Genomic DNA, 18,634 nt, shown 5'->3' with positions numbered 1-18,634 from the left:
AATAAACGCAACAAGGCTCTTCATATTTTAGAGTAAAACTCCATAAACGGCAGGAGGAGCTATAAAAACTCCGTCTTTTCTCCTTCCGCTTCCCTTAAGAGAAATTTGCACATCAAGTAGTTCTCGAGAAGCCTCTTTTATTCAGTAAGTCCTGATTGGCACGCCACGGCTACTGGATTGAAAAAACAGACACGGGCAGTATAAATTCCTTCCTGAAATCTGGCCGAGCGCTCAGTGCAAGGCGCCCTGTGACAAGAGGAAGAGCTTGCGCTGCTCTGACAGTCATGTGTGCAGGCTGCTGCTTTCACTCTGGCAGTCTGGAAGGGAAAATTTCTTGCAGTTGTTTCTTTTTTGTGTGCAAAGTGAATGCCTAGTTAACCTGGAAAGTGCACTTCTTCCCCCCCTTCCCCCCCCCCAAAATTGTCTGAGAAACAAAGCCTTAAAATTAAGGCCACAGGGATTTTAATTTTTTTTTCTCAGATGATTCCCTTTGAGACAGAATATGCATCATTCATGACATGAAATTCGGTAGTTTTGGAGTGAAAATGTAGTACTGTGATGGAATTTTCCAAAGGTAAAAATTATTTTCTTCCCCTCTATTGAGCTGCAGAGTGGAGAGCTAAATGCACAGGCTATCTCAGATCTAAATACACGTGAGAATTGGGGAAGTGTAGATCAGGATCTGACCTTTACAATTCCAAGCTGGGTAATCTTCATCATTTTGAAACTGCCTTTATTGTTATCACAGTTTGAACTTACTCTGCACACCAAAATCCCTATGAAATTTGATAAAATGTGAAGGTAGGGCTGGACCCCATGGTTGCAGTTGAGGATTTCGGTGCTGTTATTCTAGCAAAACATGACCTTGCATTAGGTTTTCTACTGCATGCTACGGACTTGGAGCTGTACATTCATAAAAACAGATAAAGGGCACAGTTCCAAGCCTCTGTGAAAAATTGGCTGTGCTTCTAAAATTTTATTCAGCAAGAAATCAGTGCTGTGCGTCATTGGTCAAAAGATGACTAAGCTCTGGTAATAAATGATATAAATGATAAGGATTTACAGCTAGATTATCCCACTTTTACTCCTATTGAGTAATACCTTACTTCTTAAGCAACGAATTAGAGATAAGAAAATCCTTAAACTAGGTGTTTGCTGAAAAGCTTTGCTGATGAGAAATGTATTTATGTATGTGTTAAGTGCCTTCTTGAATTAGGGCCAAAGTAGGAGGAGGCAGCAAGAGCCCAGGCTTTAGAGAGCCGTTCTTGTACATCACATCAGCAGAGGAGACCTGGCCTTGGATGTTACTTTTAAAATCCTCATTTCCAAAACAAAGTGCTCCGGGTGAAATCCCAGCGTCACTGAACTCAGTAGCAAGAGTCCCATCAACCTCAGTGGACCCAGGAGTTCATCGTGCAGATGCCCTTCTCCTTCATTCAACACCTCCTGTCACTTTTCTTCTTGCTGAAAAACATATTGCTGCAAGCTCTGTGAGCATTTCTCTGGCCTGACTGCCTATGGCCATTCATACAAGCATGGTGACATCACAGTGGCACAGATTTACATCCACCTCCCCAAAAATGCGCAAAGAGGTAAAGGCAAAGTTCCAAGAAAATCCAGCTCTCCCTGCCTGGCATTAAATTAGGTTCATCAGCCATTGAGCATAAGCTTTTCTCTGTATGTTAAACACTATTCTCTTCCCCAGGTATGGTGTAAGATGAAAATTATCTGGGGATATTGACTGAAAAAAAAAAAAAAAAAGGAAATAGTTAGCTCTTACTGTTTTCATAGTGCAGTAGATCCATGAGCTAATTAATTTACCCAATCAATCACTCAATAGCTACATACAAGTGTTGGGCACAGCCGTGGGCTTCATCCTGGCACCGTCGGAGTGCACGCAGGCAAGTTCCTCTGTCCTGCAGCACGCTGCCTGGAGGGCTCCTGGTTGCCGGCTGGGCTGGGAGCCGGCGTGCCAGGAAATGAAGTTGTTGGAGCTGAGAATTGGTTTGCGTTTTGCGTTTCCGAGGGCTTGCAAGTTCTGAAAATCTCATCCCTGATTTGTTTCTACTTTGACAGCTAGGAATATAAAGTAATGCGGAGCGCTTGGCGTTTATGGCATAAAATGAAGTCGGTTCATGAGCAGGTTTTTTTAATTACTAAGTGCTGTGTAATTGCTGCAGCCGTGCTTTATCGCTGCATTCGTAAAGCTGTCCTCAGGAGGAAAGAGACACTGAAGATGTTTTTAAGGGCCCTAAAGAATAACAGCTGGTTTGGGGATTTTTATGTTTAACAAGGGTCAGATTGCATTGCGCTGGGTTCTTTTGAGATAAAAGGCTAAAAATCTTGATTTTGTGTAATACCCAAGAGCCAACCTAGAAGTATCCGGGTACTGTACGTTAAAGTAAAAATGTGCATCTTTAAGATTATTAAATATATTTGCCTATGAAAGAAATTTAGCTTAAAATACTTACATAGCCTTTTTTTTTTTTGGTCAAGGTATGCTCACTGTTATGAGTCACCGTAGTACTAAATCTGCACTTTTTCAAAAATAATCATGGCTTACCCATTTGGCATAATTTCTCAGAACATTAAAGTAAATTATCTTTCATTGTACTTATGTGTAGTGGCAAAAGCAAACTTAGACGCTGCACAGCAAATAGAAGGCATTTAGTACTACAGCAGAATAGAAATGACGAAAAAAGACACAAATGCCATAAGCTAATTCCACGAGGTGATTTATTCCATTCCAGTTTTAGAAGCCTACGGATGGAAAGACTGGTTTTCTAAATATACTAGAAATAAACCAGAACTGAGTTAGCGACAGTGAGGTGTCTGTAGAGAGGGACCTTCTCCCGGCAAAGCCACCGTGGGGTCAGATCCTCTCCCAAGAGCTGAAGGCTACACAGAAAACGAGCGCTGTTCTCGTTGCAGCTAAGTCGCGAGGTAGGGTTTTGAGTGGCCGATCTGCAGGTCCTTGTGCTTACCTTGGGGATTTCTTGCGCGAGTCAGCTAGAAAACCACAACCCCTCTACTTTGCAGCCCTGAGGCTCCAGGTGTCCTTTCTCGGATTCCCTGGGCAGCTCTGTGACCTCTTGATGGGCACACAGGTACCGGGTAACCACCAGACAAGGGGCTGGCCTCAACTGAGTCTTCTTCGCGCTCCCGCAACACACAGACTGAAGGCAAGACCGCCGCCTGCTCACGCAGGAAGTTATCTCGAAAACAAGGCAGTTTTGTTTTGACACCGCTCGGGGAGTAGGAGGCAAGAAGCGGGCAGCAGGAGCTCCGCGCTATGGGAGTTTCTCCTCCCTGGAGCCACCAGGCAGGGCAGCGGGGCCGGAGCTGGGCCCCGCGGCACGGGAGGTGAGCGCCAAGGCGCAGGGGGCAGCCCCTGTGGGGTCGGTACATCCCCGGGCACGCCGAGACACCCCCGGGACCGCGCTGAGCACCAAGGCTCAGCCTCCCCGCGGTGCCCCGGGGCCTTCCTCGCCTCAGGCCTCGCGGGGGGGGGGGCGGCGGGCGGAGGGGCTGCGGGGCGCAGGGGATGCCCGGCCGGGCCCTCCCGAGGCACGGGCAGGGAAGGGGGGAAGGAAGGAGGGCGAGAGAGCAAGGGGGGAGCCCCGGCGGCCCCACCTCGGGCTGCGTGACGCGGGTTGCCATGGCCACCCGTTTACGCTACAAGGCCCGGCGGGGGCGGGCGGCGGGCGGGGCCGCTTCAGCACCAGGGCGGCCGCGGACAGCAGCGGCGGCGGCCCCGGCTCGGCGGCGCCTCTCCCGGTGCGGGCTGCGCGGCTGCGGCGCCGGGGCCCTGCGCCACCCGGCTCCGGGGGAACCCTCGCGGTGAGTCCGTCCCCGTCCCCCCTCGCCGACCCCGGCCGGGAGCACGGCCCCGGAGCACGGCCCCGCCGCAGCGGCAGGGCGGTACCGGGCGCTGCCGGGCGGAGCGGCGGCGGCCCCGGGGGGGTTGGGGGGGGGCTCCTCCAGGCGGTACCGGGCGGGCCGCCCCGGGAAACTTTGGGAAGCCCGGAGCGGTGGGGCCTCGGTGAGGAGCTGCCTGACGGAGCCGGCTCCGGCAAGTTTGGTCGGCTTTCGGAAAGAGCGGTGCGGTAAATCTGCTGTTATTTATTTATTTATTTATTTATTTAATTGGGGGGGGGGGGGTCTCGTCTGAACGTCGGTGTTCGTTTTGCACGAAGCCTAAAAAAAAAAACTTGTTGAGTTTTGGGGTGGGATCGCCGCGCTCGCAGCAGGGTGCCGCTCACGCCCTCGCGCCCAGCTGGCAGCAGGGTGCTGAGGTCCAGGCGTCCCCCGGCACCCGCTCGGCACCCCCAGCACCCACGGGTGCCGTGCCCTGCCCCGGGCCTCCCGCCGCGTCCAGCGAGGGCCCTCCGGGGTCGCGGCCGGCAGGAGGTCGGAGCCGAGGTCCCGGCCGGATGGGATCCTCCGAGCTCAACTCCAAGAAGCGCGCTGCGAATGGGTGTTGCTGCTCCGTGCCAAACAGAGCTGCCTTACAGCGACCCGGGTCGGCAAGAGCGGTTTGTAATTCTGCCTTCCCAACACAGAAATGCGTCTTCAGTGCCGGCTGCCTGCTCGGAGCCACAGGCACGTCTCGCTGGTACATCTGTTAAGGCACCGCAAATCTTTAGGCATGTTTATTATTCCGTCACAAAGAGCATGGTTGGCTGCGCAGGCATACACGTTGTCTTCCGTGTGCTGCATTAACAGTAATAGTTTTTTTCATGGCTCCCATAAAAAGCAACAAGGTAGGTATGAATAATGATTTGGATCGCTGTTAAAGGCCAAGAAATGAATAATAAATGAAAGTGAATCGGGAGCAGGGACTCTCTCCCCCACTTTCTGCTCTTGTTCTCCTTAGAGTCAGATGTGGCTCGTGTCTGTCCCTCTCAGACACGTAAAAACACCCCCCCTGCCCTGTTGTCCTCCTGTGTGCTGGGGCTGCAGCAGCCAGGAGCAGGGAGCGAGGGCTGGACGTGCACAGGGGAGCACTGCAGGGCCAGGGTTGTAGCTTCTCCTCCTCCTTCATATCTCAGCTTTCTTGCATTCCCACAGCTGAGTTTAAAGTGAACGGTAACAATTCTTCTAATTTGCTGTTGCTGCAGACCTTTGGCCTCGTGGTAGTGTTTCTTGCACGCCGCCCCTGCCCAGCTATGCATTAAAGGCATAACTTCACAGTAAATTCAGTTTCGTTGCCTCATTAGGCATCAGACATACAGCACTGTATTAAGAACTATGTGACCTGTAATGATTCAGCTGCCAGAAAGAGAGACGTCTAACGCTGACCCTTGTGAGCAAAGACCTGAACTTAACTTCCTGCCCTGCAGAGCGTGGAAACAGCTCCTGCTCAAGTTCAGAAGTAACTGCTGACACAGTAGGCTCCGATAATTTATGAATCCACTATAAATCAGATAAGTGGATGAAACTCCTTGAAAGATCACATTGAAATCACATTCAGTTGAGTTATTTTGGAGAGTAAATTACACAGCGTTTAGGCTGGCAGTGGAAATTAATTCTTTAATTAACACTGCTCGAAGGAATGAAATTCTAGCCTTATTTTCAAAATGCTTCTAATCCAGATCGGTGTCACATTCTTCCTGGTCCTCAGCTCCGATGATCCGGAGCTGTGGCTGTGGGTATCCTGCATGTGGGACCCGGGACAGGTTTGGTCTGTGCCATCAGCGCTTCGCCACGGGGAGGGGTGAAAATGTCAGTAGTTTGGGCTCTGCTTTGCCTCTTGCATTAATGCTGCGTTACCCCATGGCAGATCACCCTGAGATTATCAGCAGCGTTTGTTGAATTCCCAGTAGCATGATAGCCGTCTTTATAGGGGGAAAGTATTTGTCTTATGGATGTAAGACACATATATGACATGCAAACGTAGAGAAGAGTAGGAGAGAGCTCAGACTTTACCTTACCTCAAGCCAAATGCCCAGCCATGCACATACTGGGCCAGTTCTGCTCCCATTTACACCGAGGGAATTTCTGCTGTGATAATTGAATTAGTACCATTGGGGTTCAAATATTATCTATATATTTATCTATCTGTCTATGTACCTACCTGCCTACCTGTCCATCTACCTGTCTGTCTCTTTTGTAAGTCACAGTCTGGCTTTCTCCCTTTGCCATCATGATCTATACGCAAAAAGTTATTCAAAGCACCAGTACAGGCTCTGAGATACCGTAGGGAATTGGCAGTCTACCTACCATCCACTGCCATGCAGAATTAGAGTGCAGTCTATAAAGGAATAATGTAGGTAACTGTAAAATTTGAGCTTAATATTGAACACAGCTTCTTCATGTTGCAGGAGTGTTCATGGATAAATTAACATTTCCTTTTTTTCCTAAGCAAGATATTTTTGTGGCTCTAAAAAAACATTTCTTTCAGTACATGTTAACAAAAAAAAATGTTTTCTTCCGTGAAACGCTATAAACTGGCACAGCAGATGTCAATTTATGTCAGCATCAGCTGATTTTCTTCTCCATTACCCTTTCTGCTGGATCTTTGCTTATCTAGCAGGTCCTGCCTTTTTGACATCCAGTGTCATGTCGAATGCTTTTTCACATTTGGTGATAGAAAGCTTGACTCAGTCTGTCTCAAAACTTGGTGTCGTCATCCACATGATGGTCATTATGCATTATTGATAGTGATGGAAAAGTCATGAATACACGCATCTTTGCTGCAGGGCTCTAGCCTTTTTCTTTGGTTTATCGTTGCTTTATCTTCTCGCTGCATTTTAGTACTGGTGTCAACAGAGGCATTTCATTCTCCCTGCAGTACCCTGATGCTGGTGCTGCAGCCGTAATCCTTTGCTTGATGTAGTTTGGATGGAGTTTTGCAGTTTTTACTTTATCACAGAACTCTGGAAAACATTTCAGTTACCAAAAAGCTATTTTCTAGGAGAATGTTGGCTCTTACTGATGCAGCATTAAGAATAAACTCCTGTACAGCAAGTGCTTGAAGTTAATAAATAATTCATGTATTTTCCCCAATTTTACAATGTAACTCACGAACCTGGGAAAAGAGCATTAAAAAGAAATCCCGCTACTGTACTGTGCAGTCAGAGAACAAGTTTCTAATATAAGTATGGAAATGAATTCAAAAATACATGAATTATATTTATATATTAACATTGCAAGCACAAATAGCAATAAAACCAAACAGTTGGGGACAGAGTGATCTTGGAATAGGACCCAAATTCCCTGTATTATCAGTTACGTGAGACAGATTCGGGGGAGGGTGCCAGCAAAACCCGGTCCAGGATACGGGAGTTTCTTCCAGCTCGATTTCAACTCGCCATGCACTGTAGTGGTCGTGAAGAGCCTTTATTCCAAGGGATCCTAAGCTGCTTAACAAATCGGCCTGGAGACTGCGCGGAGTTCAGGTCTTCGGCCATAAAATGAAAATACTTCTGGAGTGAGGCAGGGTAATTGCTTAGCAGCAGATCCTTTATAAAATATGCGGAGCAGAGCAGGAGTGATACCGAGAGGTCTTTACGGGACGTGATGCCGTTTGTCTTCAGCTCGCTGGCTCACCCCAAGGAAGCCTCTCCGAGTGCACTGTACTACAGTACGTACTACCAAAATTCAGCCTCCGTACGTCAGTGGCTCTGTACTGATTCAGAAAAAAAAAATGCATTTCATTGATTGAATCGACGAAGTACACCTTCCAGCGAGGCGCAGCGCTGTTTGGGATGTTCAGTAAAAGAAGAGATCCATTCAACCTTCTGCGCACGTTGCGTTGGAACCCCCTCCAAGGGACACAACCACAAGCCTGGTGGTTTCCTCTGATGCTTTCCTGACCAGGGCCGTCCCACCAGGCTGCTCTTGGGCTGCTCTGCCACCTCGCTGGGTCTCCCTTGGTGTAGAAGAGGAGAGGAAGCCTCCGGAGAGTTTATGGGGAGAGCCTTGACTTCGTGATGCTCTCCATCTTCAGAAAACAGCCTGTGGCACTCTGCACAGCTCATCCTTCCTCCTCTGGCGTTCGAAGAGGAGAGACAACTGTGAGGATGGCTAGTAGATGGCCAAGGAGGGTTTGTTTCATTCCTTACCTTGCCGGCTTTCGCTGCAGTTTAGTCATAATAATAGAGTTTTTGGTAAGTGAGCTTCAGGTTGAGTCACTGGTATCTCGAGCGAGTAAATAGGTTTTGGTATTAGTCTGGAGGGCTGCGGAGAGCAATCGTGCACTGCATGGGGAAGGGGGGAGAGCTGAGAGTGCCCGAGCAACCCTCACAGGTGCTGAAGCCCGGGGGGGATGTGGGCACCCAGCAGGTTTGGGGGCAGGACTCCCCTTCGTGGGGCTGGGCAGCGCCCAAAGGCAGCGGCCGGCTGGGCCCGGGCTCCCAAGCAGTGCTGCAGGGAAGCCCACGGACAGGTTCGTGTGCTGTCATCGTGTTCCTTTGCTCATTGTGCACAGAACCGCGAGGGTGAGAGGCTTTGAGATGAGTTTGTCGGTGCGCATCATCACAAATCACATTTGGAATTCGAGAACAGAAGAATATTATCTTTGAGATCAAATGTAATTGTTGATGTAGTCGTTTTTGTTTTTATTTTTACTCCAGTTAGAAAAAATCCTGGAAGCCACGAGCAGGGAACAATAAAATGATACACTTTTTCCTGTAATGACTGAGTCAATAAAAGGCAGCCATTGAGAATAAAGTCCCAACAGCCAAAGCACTTCTTCAATCTCAGCTGCTGCTTTTATGAACATATTATGTAATAATGGGTGTTCACAAAAAAAAAAAATACAAAGGTCTCTCTTTCCTTCCCCTAAATATCACGAGGGAAGCCATTAATTCTACTCTAGTGTTAATCTATTCTATCATGATGATATATCCATTAATGGTTATCATATATCCATTAAACCTTCCGCCATCGCACAGAAAGAAATAACAATAGTTCATTGTTAAAAAGCCCAAACGATGTATTTTTTTAAAGTAACCGCCTATATATTTGTCTGACGTTCCCTCCAGAAGGCCAGACTACATGCTGGGACTCTTTTACCTGAGCAGCCTGGGAGCTTTTCCTTGCGCTGAAGAAATGACTGCCTTCTCACTCGCAGCCTAACTTCAGCCCTTGCCACCCTAAGCCCCGGGTTCCCAGCTGCAGACGGGAGCCGTCGCCGCATGGATTTGGGGAGCAAGTCAGGGAACATCCGTTCATTCAGTCAGCAGCCCATCGTGGGCCGGAAAGCAGCTGAGAGCTGCAGACAGGTCCTGCCACAGCAAGGACAGTGTGAGGAAGCCAAATATTGGGCTTTTGGCAGCAGCAAAAACATATTCAGTGACAACAATGATTGCTGTAGCATGGCAGAAAAAAACACATAATATTCTTAATAAAATTAATATTACGGTCCATACCACGCTAGGCTATTACTTCAGTTTTTCCTGCAGATTGTGCTTATGGTTACACTCAAGTCATACTTTCAGAATTGTATTTACTCAGAAGCATATATACTTCGGCCTAAAAGACGAGCTTGTGGAGCACAGCTCTGCAGCAGGGAGTAAGTTCACATCCGCATCAAGTCATACACCAGACAGGGTGATCCTCGGGGTACTTTAAAGCCTCCTGTAGGTGTTAGGACTTCGTGGGATGGGGCACTGGAAAGGGGGTCTTTGAAGGAAAGCCTACCAAGACTGCCAGGCTGTCAGCACATCCTTGAGAGAAGAAATATTCAGAAGTGCCTGTATAATCAGAAGCATCTGATTTTTTTACAGTTCCTGCTTAGCTTGTCAAAGGGCCATTTGGTGCATGGAAATTCCAGCAACAGGCTGAATCCTGGGCTTACTGTAAATGAACCAACAACCCAGTCTGCCAAGAAATAGACCTTCCTGTCATCTGTACATATTTTTAGGAGGCATGAGAAACCATTTCACAATTTATAATATTCAGTTTTGCTGAGTTGTTACTAGGTCTAATTTTTTGTATAATTCCCCTCTGTCCTTGCTAATTTGCATGTCTATTAATAATATTAACTTCTTATTTTAAATCCCTTAGAGAAAATAGCAAGTTGTTAACATCCTTGCAGAGGATTAAGTATGACCTGAAACCCAGAGTCTTTATGAGCACTTCTGTGCCTTGCCACTGCTTTTACCTTATCATTTCTGACCTAAAAGGCTATTGTTATAACTGCGGGACTGCCAAGTCATAATGCATGATTTATTATGTACAGCAGGTGACTGGTAGTTAACATTTATCTCAAAAAGGATGTTATTGTTTTTTTTTTTGTTGTTGTTTTTTTCCCTGCAGCTTTCCCTGGGAGGTTCACGTTTTTATCAGTGACAAGATGACAATTCATATTTTTACCAAAGGATCCCGTGACTCATCCTATTAAACTGCTGGAATACGTGCTTACCAATTGTCCTGCCACGGTAAGTCCATGGGATTTTGCATTTTCTCTGGAAACATTATTCAGGAATTAGTCCACAGCATTCATTCGGAAGTACAAATAATACTTACCTAAAGATGTAACTTCTCAGTGATGTCCACAGCCCAAAATAGTCTAAATATTGGATATCACAGCTATTTTGTTTAAGTTCTTAAAGAAGGTTAGCGCAAATGAGAAGATTGACTATACCTCATACCATGCCATTTACAAGGGCATGGTCTGAACCTGAAGGCCATGTAAGAAGCACCCTCATGTGTTGTGAGAAGTGATAAAAAAGCACAATATGTCTGGCCTTGAAAATACTACCCTGCGAGATCCACGTGCAGCTGAGAATGAAGGTACTGTGAGTCATGATGGAAAACTTCAACGTCCAAAAAAAACCCCAATCTCCAGGATAACATAACATGGATTATGTATTAGTATCGGTTGCCCAAAGTAACCTTCCTATTTATATGGTCCCTCCTGAGAACTCCCACGCTATTGAGCCAATATCCTGCAAGATTTCAGTAGAAGTCTAGACTGCTCAGTTCCTTTTCGCAGCGTTGCGCTGTAGGAGAGTATGGCTGCCCTTGTGCTATACTGTTCTGCAACTCGATTCAGTCTGGGAGGAGGGACGATGCAGGCTGGTACACAACTGTGTTGTTTTTTCTTGTTCCTTGGGTTGGGTTGGAGAAAAGGTAGGAAACATTTTAGTTCATAATGCCTCTGCTTCTCTTCTACGTGCTTGTTTTGCCCTTGAAGGTGATATTCCGTGGCACAGTCCAAGCAAACCACTTTCTGTTTAAGCCTGTTTTGCACACCATCCAGCCTTATCTCATCAGAGAAGAGCATATGGCTTTGAGTTATTATTTGTTATTTCAGGGTAACTAGATGGTAACTGTACTGAAAACTTATGGCAAATCATGCGTTATCTCACAATAACAGGATAAATAAACAGTATCTTCACTGCATGCATTAACAGTAATGGAAGGAAAAACTCATGAAAAACATTGTCAATCTAGTTTAAATATGTTTCCTTTTAGGGTGCCCCAGATGCTTCTCTCATGTGCATTTAAATTATAACCAGGACTCATTCCACATTCGACTTTCTTGCCTTCAGAGCTAAAGCCAGCTGCAGTCCTTAAGTCAGCGAGTAGGCAAAACACTTGAAAATATCCAGCTTAATAGAGAAATGTATCTTTGAATTAATATAAAACTTTACCAAGACAACGTAGAAATCAGTAGTGGTGCATCTAATGTGTATGTAGCAAAAGCAATACGGAGCTCTAGGGGGAGAATTGCAATACCTACTTGGAGCAGGTCTAGGGTAAATCCCCAAATGGTAGAAGGCAGGGCTCCTACAGCAGCTGCAAGACACTTTACTTGATCTCTGAAAGGTCCCCTAGCAACTGATTTCAGGTGCAGACAAAGGTAAAGAAAATTGGAGCGTTAAAGTATTCCATATAATTGTTGTAAAGTAGAAAAACTGGGTACTAGATAAAAGCAAAGGAAAGAGACCGGAGCTAACACAGCTGCACAAAAACTATTTCAGATGTATTCTGCTTGACAGTGCCAATATGTTGCAAATGCTTTGAAAGTACACTGAAGCAACATTGTAGAGTATATAAAAAAAGAATCTTAAACGGTTTATTGGTAAAATATGAGCTAAATTTGATGAGACTGTCCTCTAGACTGTAAGTATCTGTTTCTATGAAAGTTGCGTGGAACATTAAAGCTGTCATTTGCCTGGCAGATTCTCTTGATTCAGTTGTAAAGCCAGATCTAGTCTTATTTTTTTTTGATGAAGCTGGTATATGGCATTATGTTAAGAGTTGGTTAATTAAATCTTTTATTGTAAAACCAAACTCATAGTTGTTTGGTCCAAACCCTGCTGAAGAACGTTAAGAGACCCTAATTTCAATGTATCACTAGCAAACGTGTTTAATGATCTCCCACCACCCAAACATTTTTCCACATTGCAACCACTTCATCGGTGACAATTCGAGGACAAACTGGAACTTGAACCAGGGTCATATTCTTCTAACCTTATAATAAGGTTAATATATCACAACACATGACTAGATATGATTCTTCTTATTCTGTGCTTCTCTAGCCAGTATAAGTAAAACTAAACACCTGGAAAGCTATTTTTCCTCATCCCTTTATCTGGCAAAGATCTTAAATCAGGCAGAATTCAGGGGCCATTGCAGCACATAGTAACATTTTAAATCCCATAAACAAAAAACTGAAAAAATCTTTAGGAGAGAGTTTCAATAAGTTCCAAATACTGATAAAGTGTAGGGAAAAAAAAAAAAAAAAGAAAAGACAACAAAAACCCACCAATTTTCAGTATACAGTTTCAAAGGTTATTTGTTCTTTTCACTGCCACAGTGCGAGAGCAGCCTTCCAATTGTCCATGTACGGACTTTAAAATAGGAAACCATCAAATGTAAAGTATATGAAATGCTTTTAGCATGTGTGCGTGCAATCCCAGTGCGGTGCTGAGAAGGAAGCCACCATTCAGCCTGTTTTCCCATGGACGCAGTGCTCCTTCGCCTTCAGCCTCGTCCATACACGGGGCACTTGCAGTGAGCTCCTTCCCTTCATCCCGTGATCTCCCGTTTTGCACAACGCTGTGACTAATTATAGCCTCAGGACTACTGCTGATTTATTGTCACTGAGGCCTACGTGCATTAATAACTCCTGACATTAGCCTGAACACCTCGGTAAATAAATTTGCCACTGCTTAAGAAACAAGGTTCCTAATGACTATAAAATTGCCTGGAAATTGTTCTTGTTGCCTAACAAGATTAAGGAAAAGAACAAGAGAAAGTCCTTCTAAGAAGGTGCAGAGTTATGTACTGGGTTACAAACTGAAGGAAAATTAGTAAATTAAAAAAAAAAGACAACACGCTTATCTACGTCTATCTGTAAATTAACTATATTCTTTACAACTTAATTGCTTTTTTTTTCCTAGGAAATTTTCCTTACTTGTTAAAACTGAAGGCATCATTTCAGCACAGAATTTGTGGTATTTGTCATAAGAAATTTCTCAGACATTAATGTTGAGGCTCTGAACTCACAGAGCATCGCCAGATTCTCCAGAAATCACTTTAGAGGAATAAAATTTTGAAGTGCTACTCTTAATGAAGGAGCAGAAGTTATCTGGTTTCCCTTCAATGCAAAAGAAATACCTAATGACATTACCTTTTCTTTCCATTTTAAAATCTTAATATATTGCAATGAAACTGAAAATAATTGATAATGTGTAAAAAAAAAAAAAAGAGAGAAAAAGAATGGATTTGAATGGATTTCTAAGCTTAGGGATTCCATCTTCCAACATTCAGAAGGTGTTTCAGGTGGGTTCCTCTGCTAAAGAGGGGATTGAACATTCCCTTCTCAAAGCCTGTTACTTCACGTCACAGCATCAACCTTGAAGAGCTCTTTCAAAGTGTTGCAGTATCAGACAAGTCCCACAACATACACGTACAGCTTACACAGCAGTGCCGACAACGGCCAGTTTGCCAGTAGATCATTAGAGCTGGTCTGCCATAACCTGACTTGTCAATACCACAGACGACAAACTTGGCAGCAAAAGAGTTTATGCAGAACCCTCTCCTCCCAACCTTCTCACTCACCCACAGTTGTACTGCTTCAAAAATTCAGTGTCTTTCTGCAACAGCTATTTTTGACGATAAAAAACGTGATAAAAATGCACTGGGATGTCATAAGGGCTATGAAAGATGGATAGAAGTTTTTCTTAATAATTGTTTGCGGTAATAAAGGAGCAAGCGTGCAATCATAATAAGAAATAGCTGATGGTAATGAAGGAATAAGTATGTTGTGTAAAGTAGCTACTGCAGTGGATGGCGATTTCTCTCCCTTCCAGTTCTAATGCCGTATCTTCTAAATGCCTGCAGGAACGTTTGTATGTAAACAAATATATATATGTATTTATATGCTTTGTACATGGAGTTAATACATCAACAATGTCAGGAGCAATACAGCTGTGCCAGAATTACAGGATTTGATCCAAGACCTTCACACCTACAATTCAGTGGCAATTAAACTCCTATTATTTAGCAATAAATAGTCCCGATTTAGCAAACTTTTTAACCATGTGTTTAACATCAAGCATATGGTCAGTTCTGTTCTTTCTAATGAGGCCAGAAAGGTGCCTCAAATTACGTATGTTCTTCATTAGCTTTCTTTGGAGCTGAAACAATACTAGAAATATGTGAGATCTCGCTCAGTATTGTTCCCAAACCATTTATCAGTCCACAAATTACTTGAGGTTACTGCAGTACAGTACGTGGAATCTGAAGGCAGGAAATATATGACCACGTACGCATACAGCCACTACTGACTAAGAAACAACACTGTACACTTTTCGGTTGTGTTATTACTCAATGTGATTTGACTTTATTTGCTATTCTTGAGCTTTAGCTAAAAAAAACACATTTTAGCCATCTGTCAGCTGAAGCGTTTCTCCATGCTTCGGCAGTACAGTTGCAGTGTTGTCAGGTACCTGAAAATCACTTCTTTCACGTGGCTCGTGAACCATGGAGCTGTTTCAGCTCACACGTGAAAACCACGAGTTATCAATGGCTGATGTCAATGGCTGATAAACGCCCCAAATAGCTGTGTGAACTGAAGATTTTTTTTCTCTTTCGAGCGGTGAAGAAAGGTCCCACTGCCTCCCTAAGTTTTCTCTTGCTTCACCTGCTGTGCAGAGCAGCAAACCCGGCTGCAGGCTGAGCACGCTGAGTCGCAGCAGCCAAGAACGGGGGCTGGCTGAGAAGGTGTCAGGAGATCACGGTATCTCCCCCTGAGCTGTCACGTGAGTTATGAAAGAGCATTGAAAAACAGCATAATAGGATTCAGCAGCAAAACGTTTTGATTCACTATCTGAGCAAACTACCCCAAAAGAAGCGCGGAAGCTTAGCTAGAAGAAGGGAATGATGCCCGTGGAGTCAGGAAGTTCAAAAAGCCCTCTGGACAGTTTTCGTTCTGCAGTGCTGACAGCAGCATCAGGAGGCAGTAAGATTAGGACAGGCGTCTTTTATTGTGTGTTAGACACCTAATGCTCAGCAATATTTTCCTTTTTGGGAGTTTGTTAAAAGCACTTCTTCCTTACTGTAATCACACCTAATTATATAATTGCATGATTGTGTTTGTATTCTCAGCATACATAAATCAAATTAGAAACTTAAAGCTTTTAAATTCCCATTACACAAATTTAATTAAAATAAAGTTTCCATATGATCAATTAGAATCATTTTAAAAACAATATTCCAGGGTTTGCAACATTTGTTTGCTCATTATAAAATGTAAGTAAATAATCTATACTAAGCTCTATCTGCTTGCTTAATATGATGATATGAAGGTGAGAAAATTTTAATTTTAAAACTCCAGAGCTGGAGTTTTATCCCATGTCTTCTACAAGGGCTTCTTTGCGTGCTTTCTTGAGAGGGTTTAGGGTATCAGTGCAGACTGGAAGGGATTCTCTTACCAGTTCTGCAAACCCGAACTTGCAGCATTGGATCCTTGCTGTCAGATGGTTAACGGGATAGAAGGAAAAGATTTTGCCTTAGAAATATAGTGGAAATAGGTGCACAGTTATCGGATATGCAGTTCGTAAACCGTAAGAAGTGGTATTGAAGGACGCTTGCATACAAATTACCCACAGAAACAGAAGTACATTCAAGGCATATGGCTAGGTAAACAACGAGTGTGTTGCAGTGTTTGTGCTTTTTCAAAAAAACTACTTAGTCTTTCGGTATTTTCATTGTGTGAATCACTGAAAATAAAAGGAGATGTCTAGACAGGACAGAAAGAATCAAATTTGCTCGTTTTGTTGATTTTAGCTCAGTGAAATTTGTTTGGAGTTTCATTATAACTACAAAGTATTCCATGTTATTAACCTTTGAGTAGTTTTAAATGTAGTTTTAAATCTGTATGCTTTACTGCATTGACTTTGAGTCACGGATTATACAATAACACAATGGTTTCTCAGCAGGATTAAAACCTGACTACATTAAAATTCAATTAAAAGCCTGCGAGAAGTGTGGTGGTTGACTCAGAGAGTTAATTCGGATTGTGTCTCAGTGTAAAATTAACTGCTTTATCACTGCACCAAGGAAGTAAGATATATGTTTGTCATAACAGTGAAATGTCAGGCTGTCTTTATTTGAGCAAATTCTAACATTTTTCTTCTAATTTCTGTTTCTCCATAGTTAGCCAACTGACATCACGATGACTGAGGACTTAGACCACAGATTCAGTAGTCTCACCTGGGATCAGATTAAAATCCTGGATCAAGTCTTAGCGGAGATAATACCTATTCACGGGAGAGGGAATTTTCCAACACTGGAAGTAAAACCCAAGGATATAATTCGTGTGGTGAAAGAACAGCTCATCGAAAAGCAAATCACTGTTCGAGATATCCGCCTGAACGGTTCAACAGCTAGCCACATCCTAGTGAAGCAGAACGGAACTAGTTATAAGGACCTAGATATCATTTTTGGGGTGGAACTTCCAAGTGAGCTCGAGTTCCAGGTTGTTAAGGAAGCAGTTCTTAATTGCCTATTGGACTTTTTGCCGAAATGTGTTAATAAGGAAAAAATCACTGCCCAGACCATGAAAGATGCCTACGTGCAGAAAATGGTCAAAGTCTCTACCGACCACGATCGCTGGAGTCTCATCTCGCTGTCAAACAACAGCGGCAAGAATGTAGAGTTAAAGTTTGTCAACTCGCTCAGACGGCAGTTCGAGTTCAGTGTGGACTCCTTCCAAATCATACTGGACTCCATACTAAATGTTTACAGAGAAACAGACTGCAAACTAGCAGAGGACTCTCACCCCACTGTTATTGCAGAGAGTATGTATGGAGACTTCAATGAAGCAATGGACCATTTAAAGTACAAACTGATCTCCACGAGGAACCCTGAGGAGATCAGAGGCGGCGGCCTTCTGAAGTACAGCAATCTCCTGGTTCGTGACTTCAAGCCAGCAGATGAGGCTGAAATTAAATCTCTGGAACGTTACATGTGCTCCAGATTCTTCATTGATTTTCCAGATGTTGCTGAGCAGCAAAGGAAAATTGAGTCATATCTGCGCAACCACTTCATTGGGGAAGAAAAAAGCAAGTATGACTACTTGATGACTCTGCGTGGAGTTGTAAATGAGAGCACAGTCTGTCTCATGGGACACGAACGAAGACAAACTCTGAATATGATTACAATTCTGGCTTTAAAAGTGCTTGGAGAACAAAATATCATCCCAAATGCAGCTAATGTAACATGCTATTATCAGCCTGCTCCATATATCAGTGACAGAAACTTCAGCAATTACTACATTGCTCACGGACAACCGCCTATCATCTACCAGCCATACCCATTTCACATACAAATGCAAAGCGGCATGGTTTAGGAACACGGTAACCTCCTCAGCACTTAGACCCCTCTCTCTTTCCAGTTCTCTCCGTAATAAACGCATCATTAAACCAAGTTTTATCATCACTTTTGATTTCAGGACATAATTTTGTGCAAGTTGCCAAAGTTGTTTGGTTGGTCAATGTCTCAAACACCTTTACGCAGATCATAAAATGAGTAAAATGGTTATTGTTATTCATGATGTATTTATACCCCCATGTGTGTTTGGGCTGTACTTTTCTTTTGGATGAAAAGAGAAGGATATAAATTATTCTAATTTTATAAGACAAAATGCTCTAAGGTCTGGGTTCTAATAAATTCTTAAGCAAAATTTAAACAGTGGAAATGAAAAATTAAGCCTTCTATTGAGATGCCTCTCAGTAGAAATACCTAATTCTAGAAATGCTAGTGTTCTGGGCACATTAAACTAAAGCATCCACCAGTTATACCCACGCGGTTCCAGCAGCATTTATTTGCAGCACCTTTTGAAAATACGCATTGATGGTCTGCCTCTCGGTGGACTGAGCTCCTCTTTGTAGGCTCATGTCTGGTCACTCTCAACTCCCATCAGAGACATGAGGTCCCTCCCCTCACCAGAGTGCTCGTCAGTAGGGGTTAGCAGGAAACATCTCTACCAAGAGCAGAATCAGCCTTTTTGTGAATCCAAAATTTCCGCTGACCTTAGAGAGAGATTTGGCTGCTTAAGTAGTGCAGTGTTGAACCCCAGGATCTGACTCACAGATAATGAAAGAGATACAACTATTCTGATTATAGTAGTCCTGAACAATAAGGTAATAGAACGAGAAAGAAGGTGAAAATT

At 44.0% G+C, this 18,634-nt stretch overlaps 2 protein-coding genes across 6 annotated transcripts in view; both read left to right on the top strand.

Annotated features, from left to right (window-relative positions):
* Nucleotides 1–18,634, top strand: part of SH3BGRL (SH3 domain binding glutamate rich protein like) — a 223,412-nt gene that overhangs the window by 55,999 nt on the left and 148,779 nt on the right. The window lies entirely within an intron of this gene.
* Nucleotides 3,031–17,901, top strand: TENT5D (terminal nucleotidyltransferase 5D). 5 transcript variants are annotated; one of them, XM_048075611.2, is made up of 3 exons: nt 3,031–3,363; nt 10,264–10,385; nt 16,618–17,901. In XM_048075611.2, the coding sequence occupies exon 3, from the start codon at nt 16,637–16,639 to the stop codon at nt 17,810–17,812; it is 1,176 nt and encodes a 391-aa protein (XP_047931568.1). In that variant the 5' UTR covers nt 3,031–3,363; nt 10,264–10,385; nt 16,618–16,636; the 3' UTR covers nt 17,813–17,901. The 5 variants fall into 5 exon arrangements, with proteins under 5 accessions (XP_047931568.1, XP_047931534.1, XP_047931552.1 ...); XM_048075577.2 differs by lacking the exon at nt 3,031–3,363 and adding an exon at nt 3,692–3,840; XM_048075595.2 differs by lacking the exon at nt 3,031–3,363 and adding an exon at nt 3,955–4,101.

The sequence above is a fragment of the Anser cygnoides genome, chromosome 13 (assembly GCF_040182565.1).
Source record: "Anser cygnoides isolate HZ-2024a breed goose chromosome 13, Taihu_goose_T2T_genome, whole genome shotgun sequence".
NCBI lineage: Eukaryota > Metazoa > Chordata > Aves > Anseriformes > Anatidae > Anser > Anser cygnoides.
The sequence above is the reverse complement of the archived record's forward strand: the minus strand, read 5'-3'. Positions and strand labels throughout refer to the sequence as shown.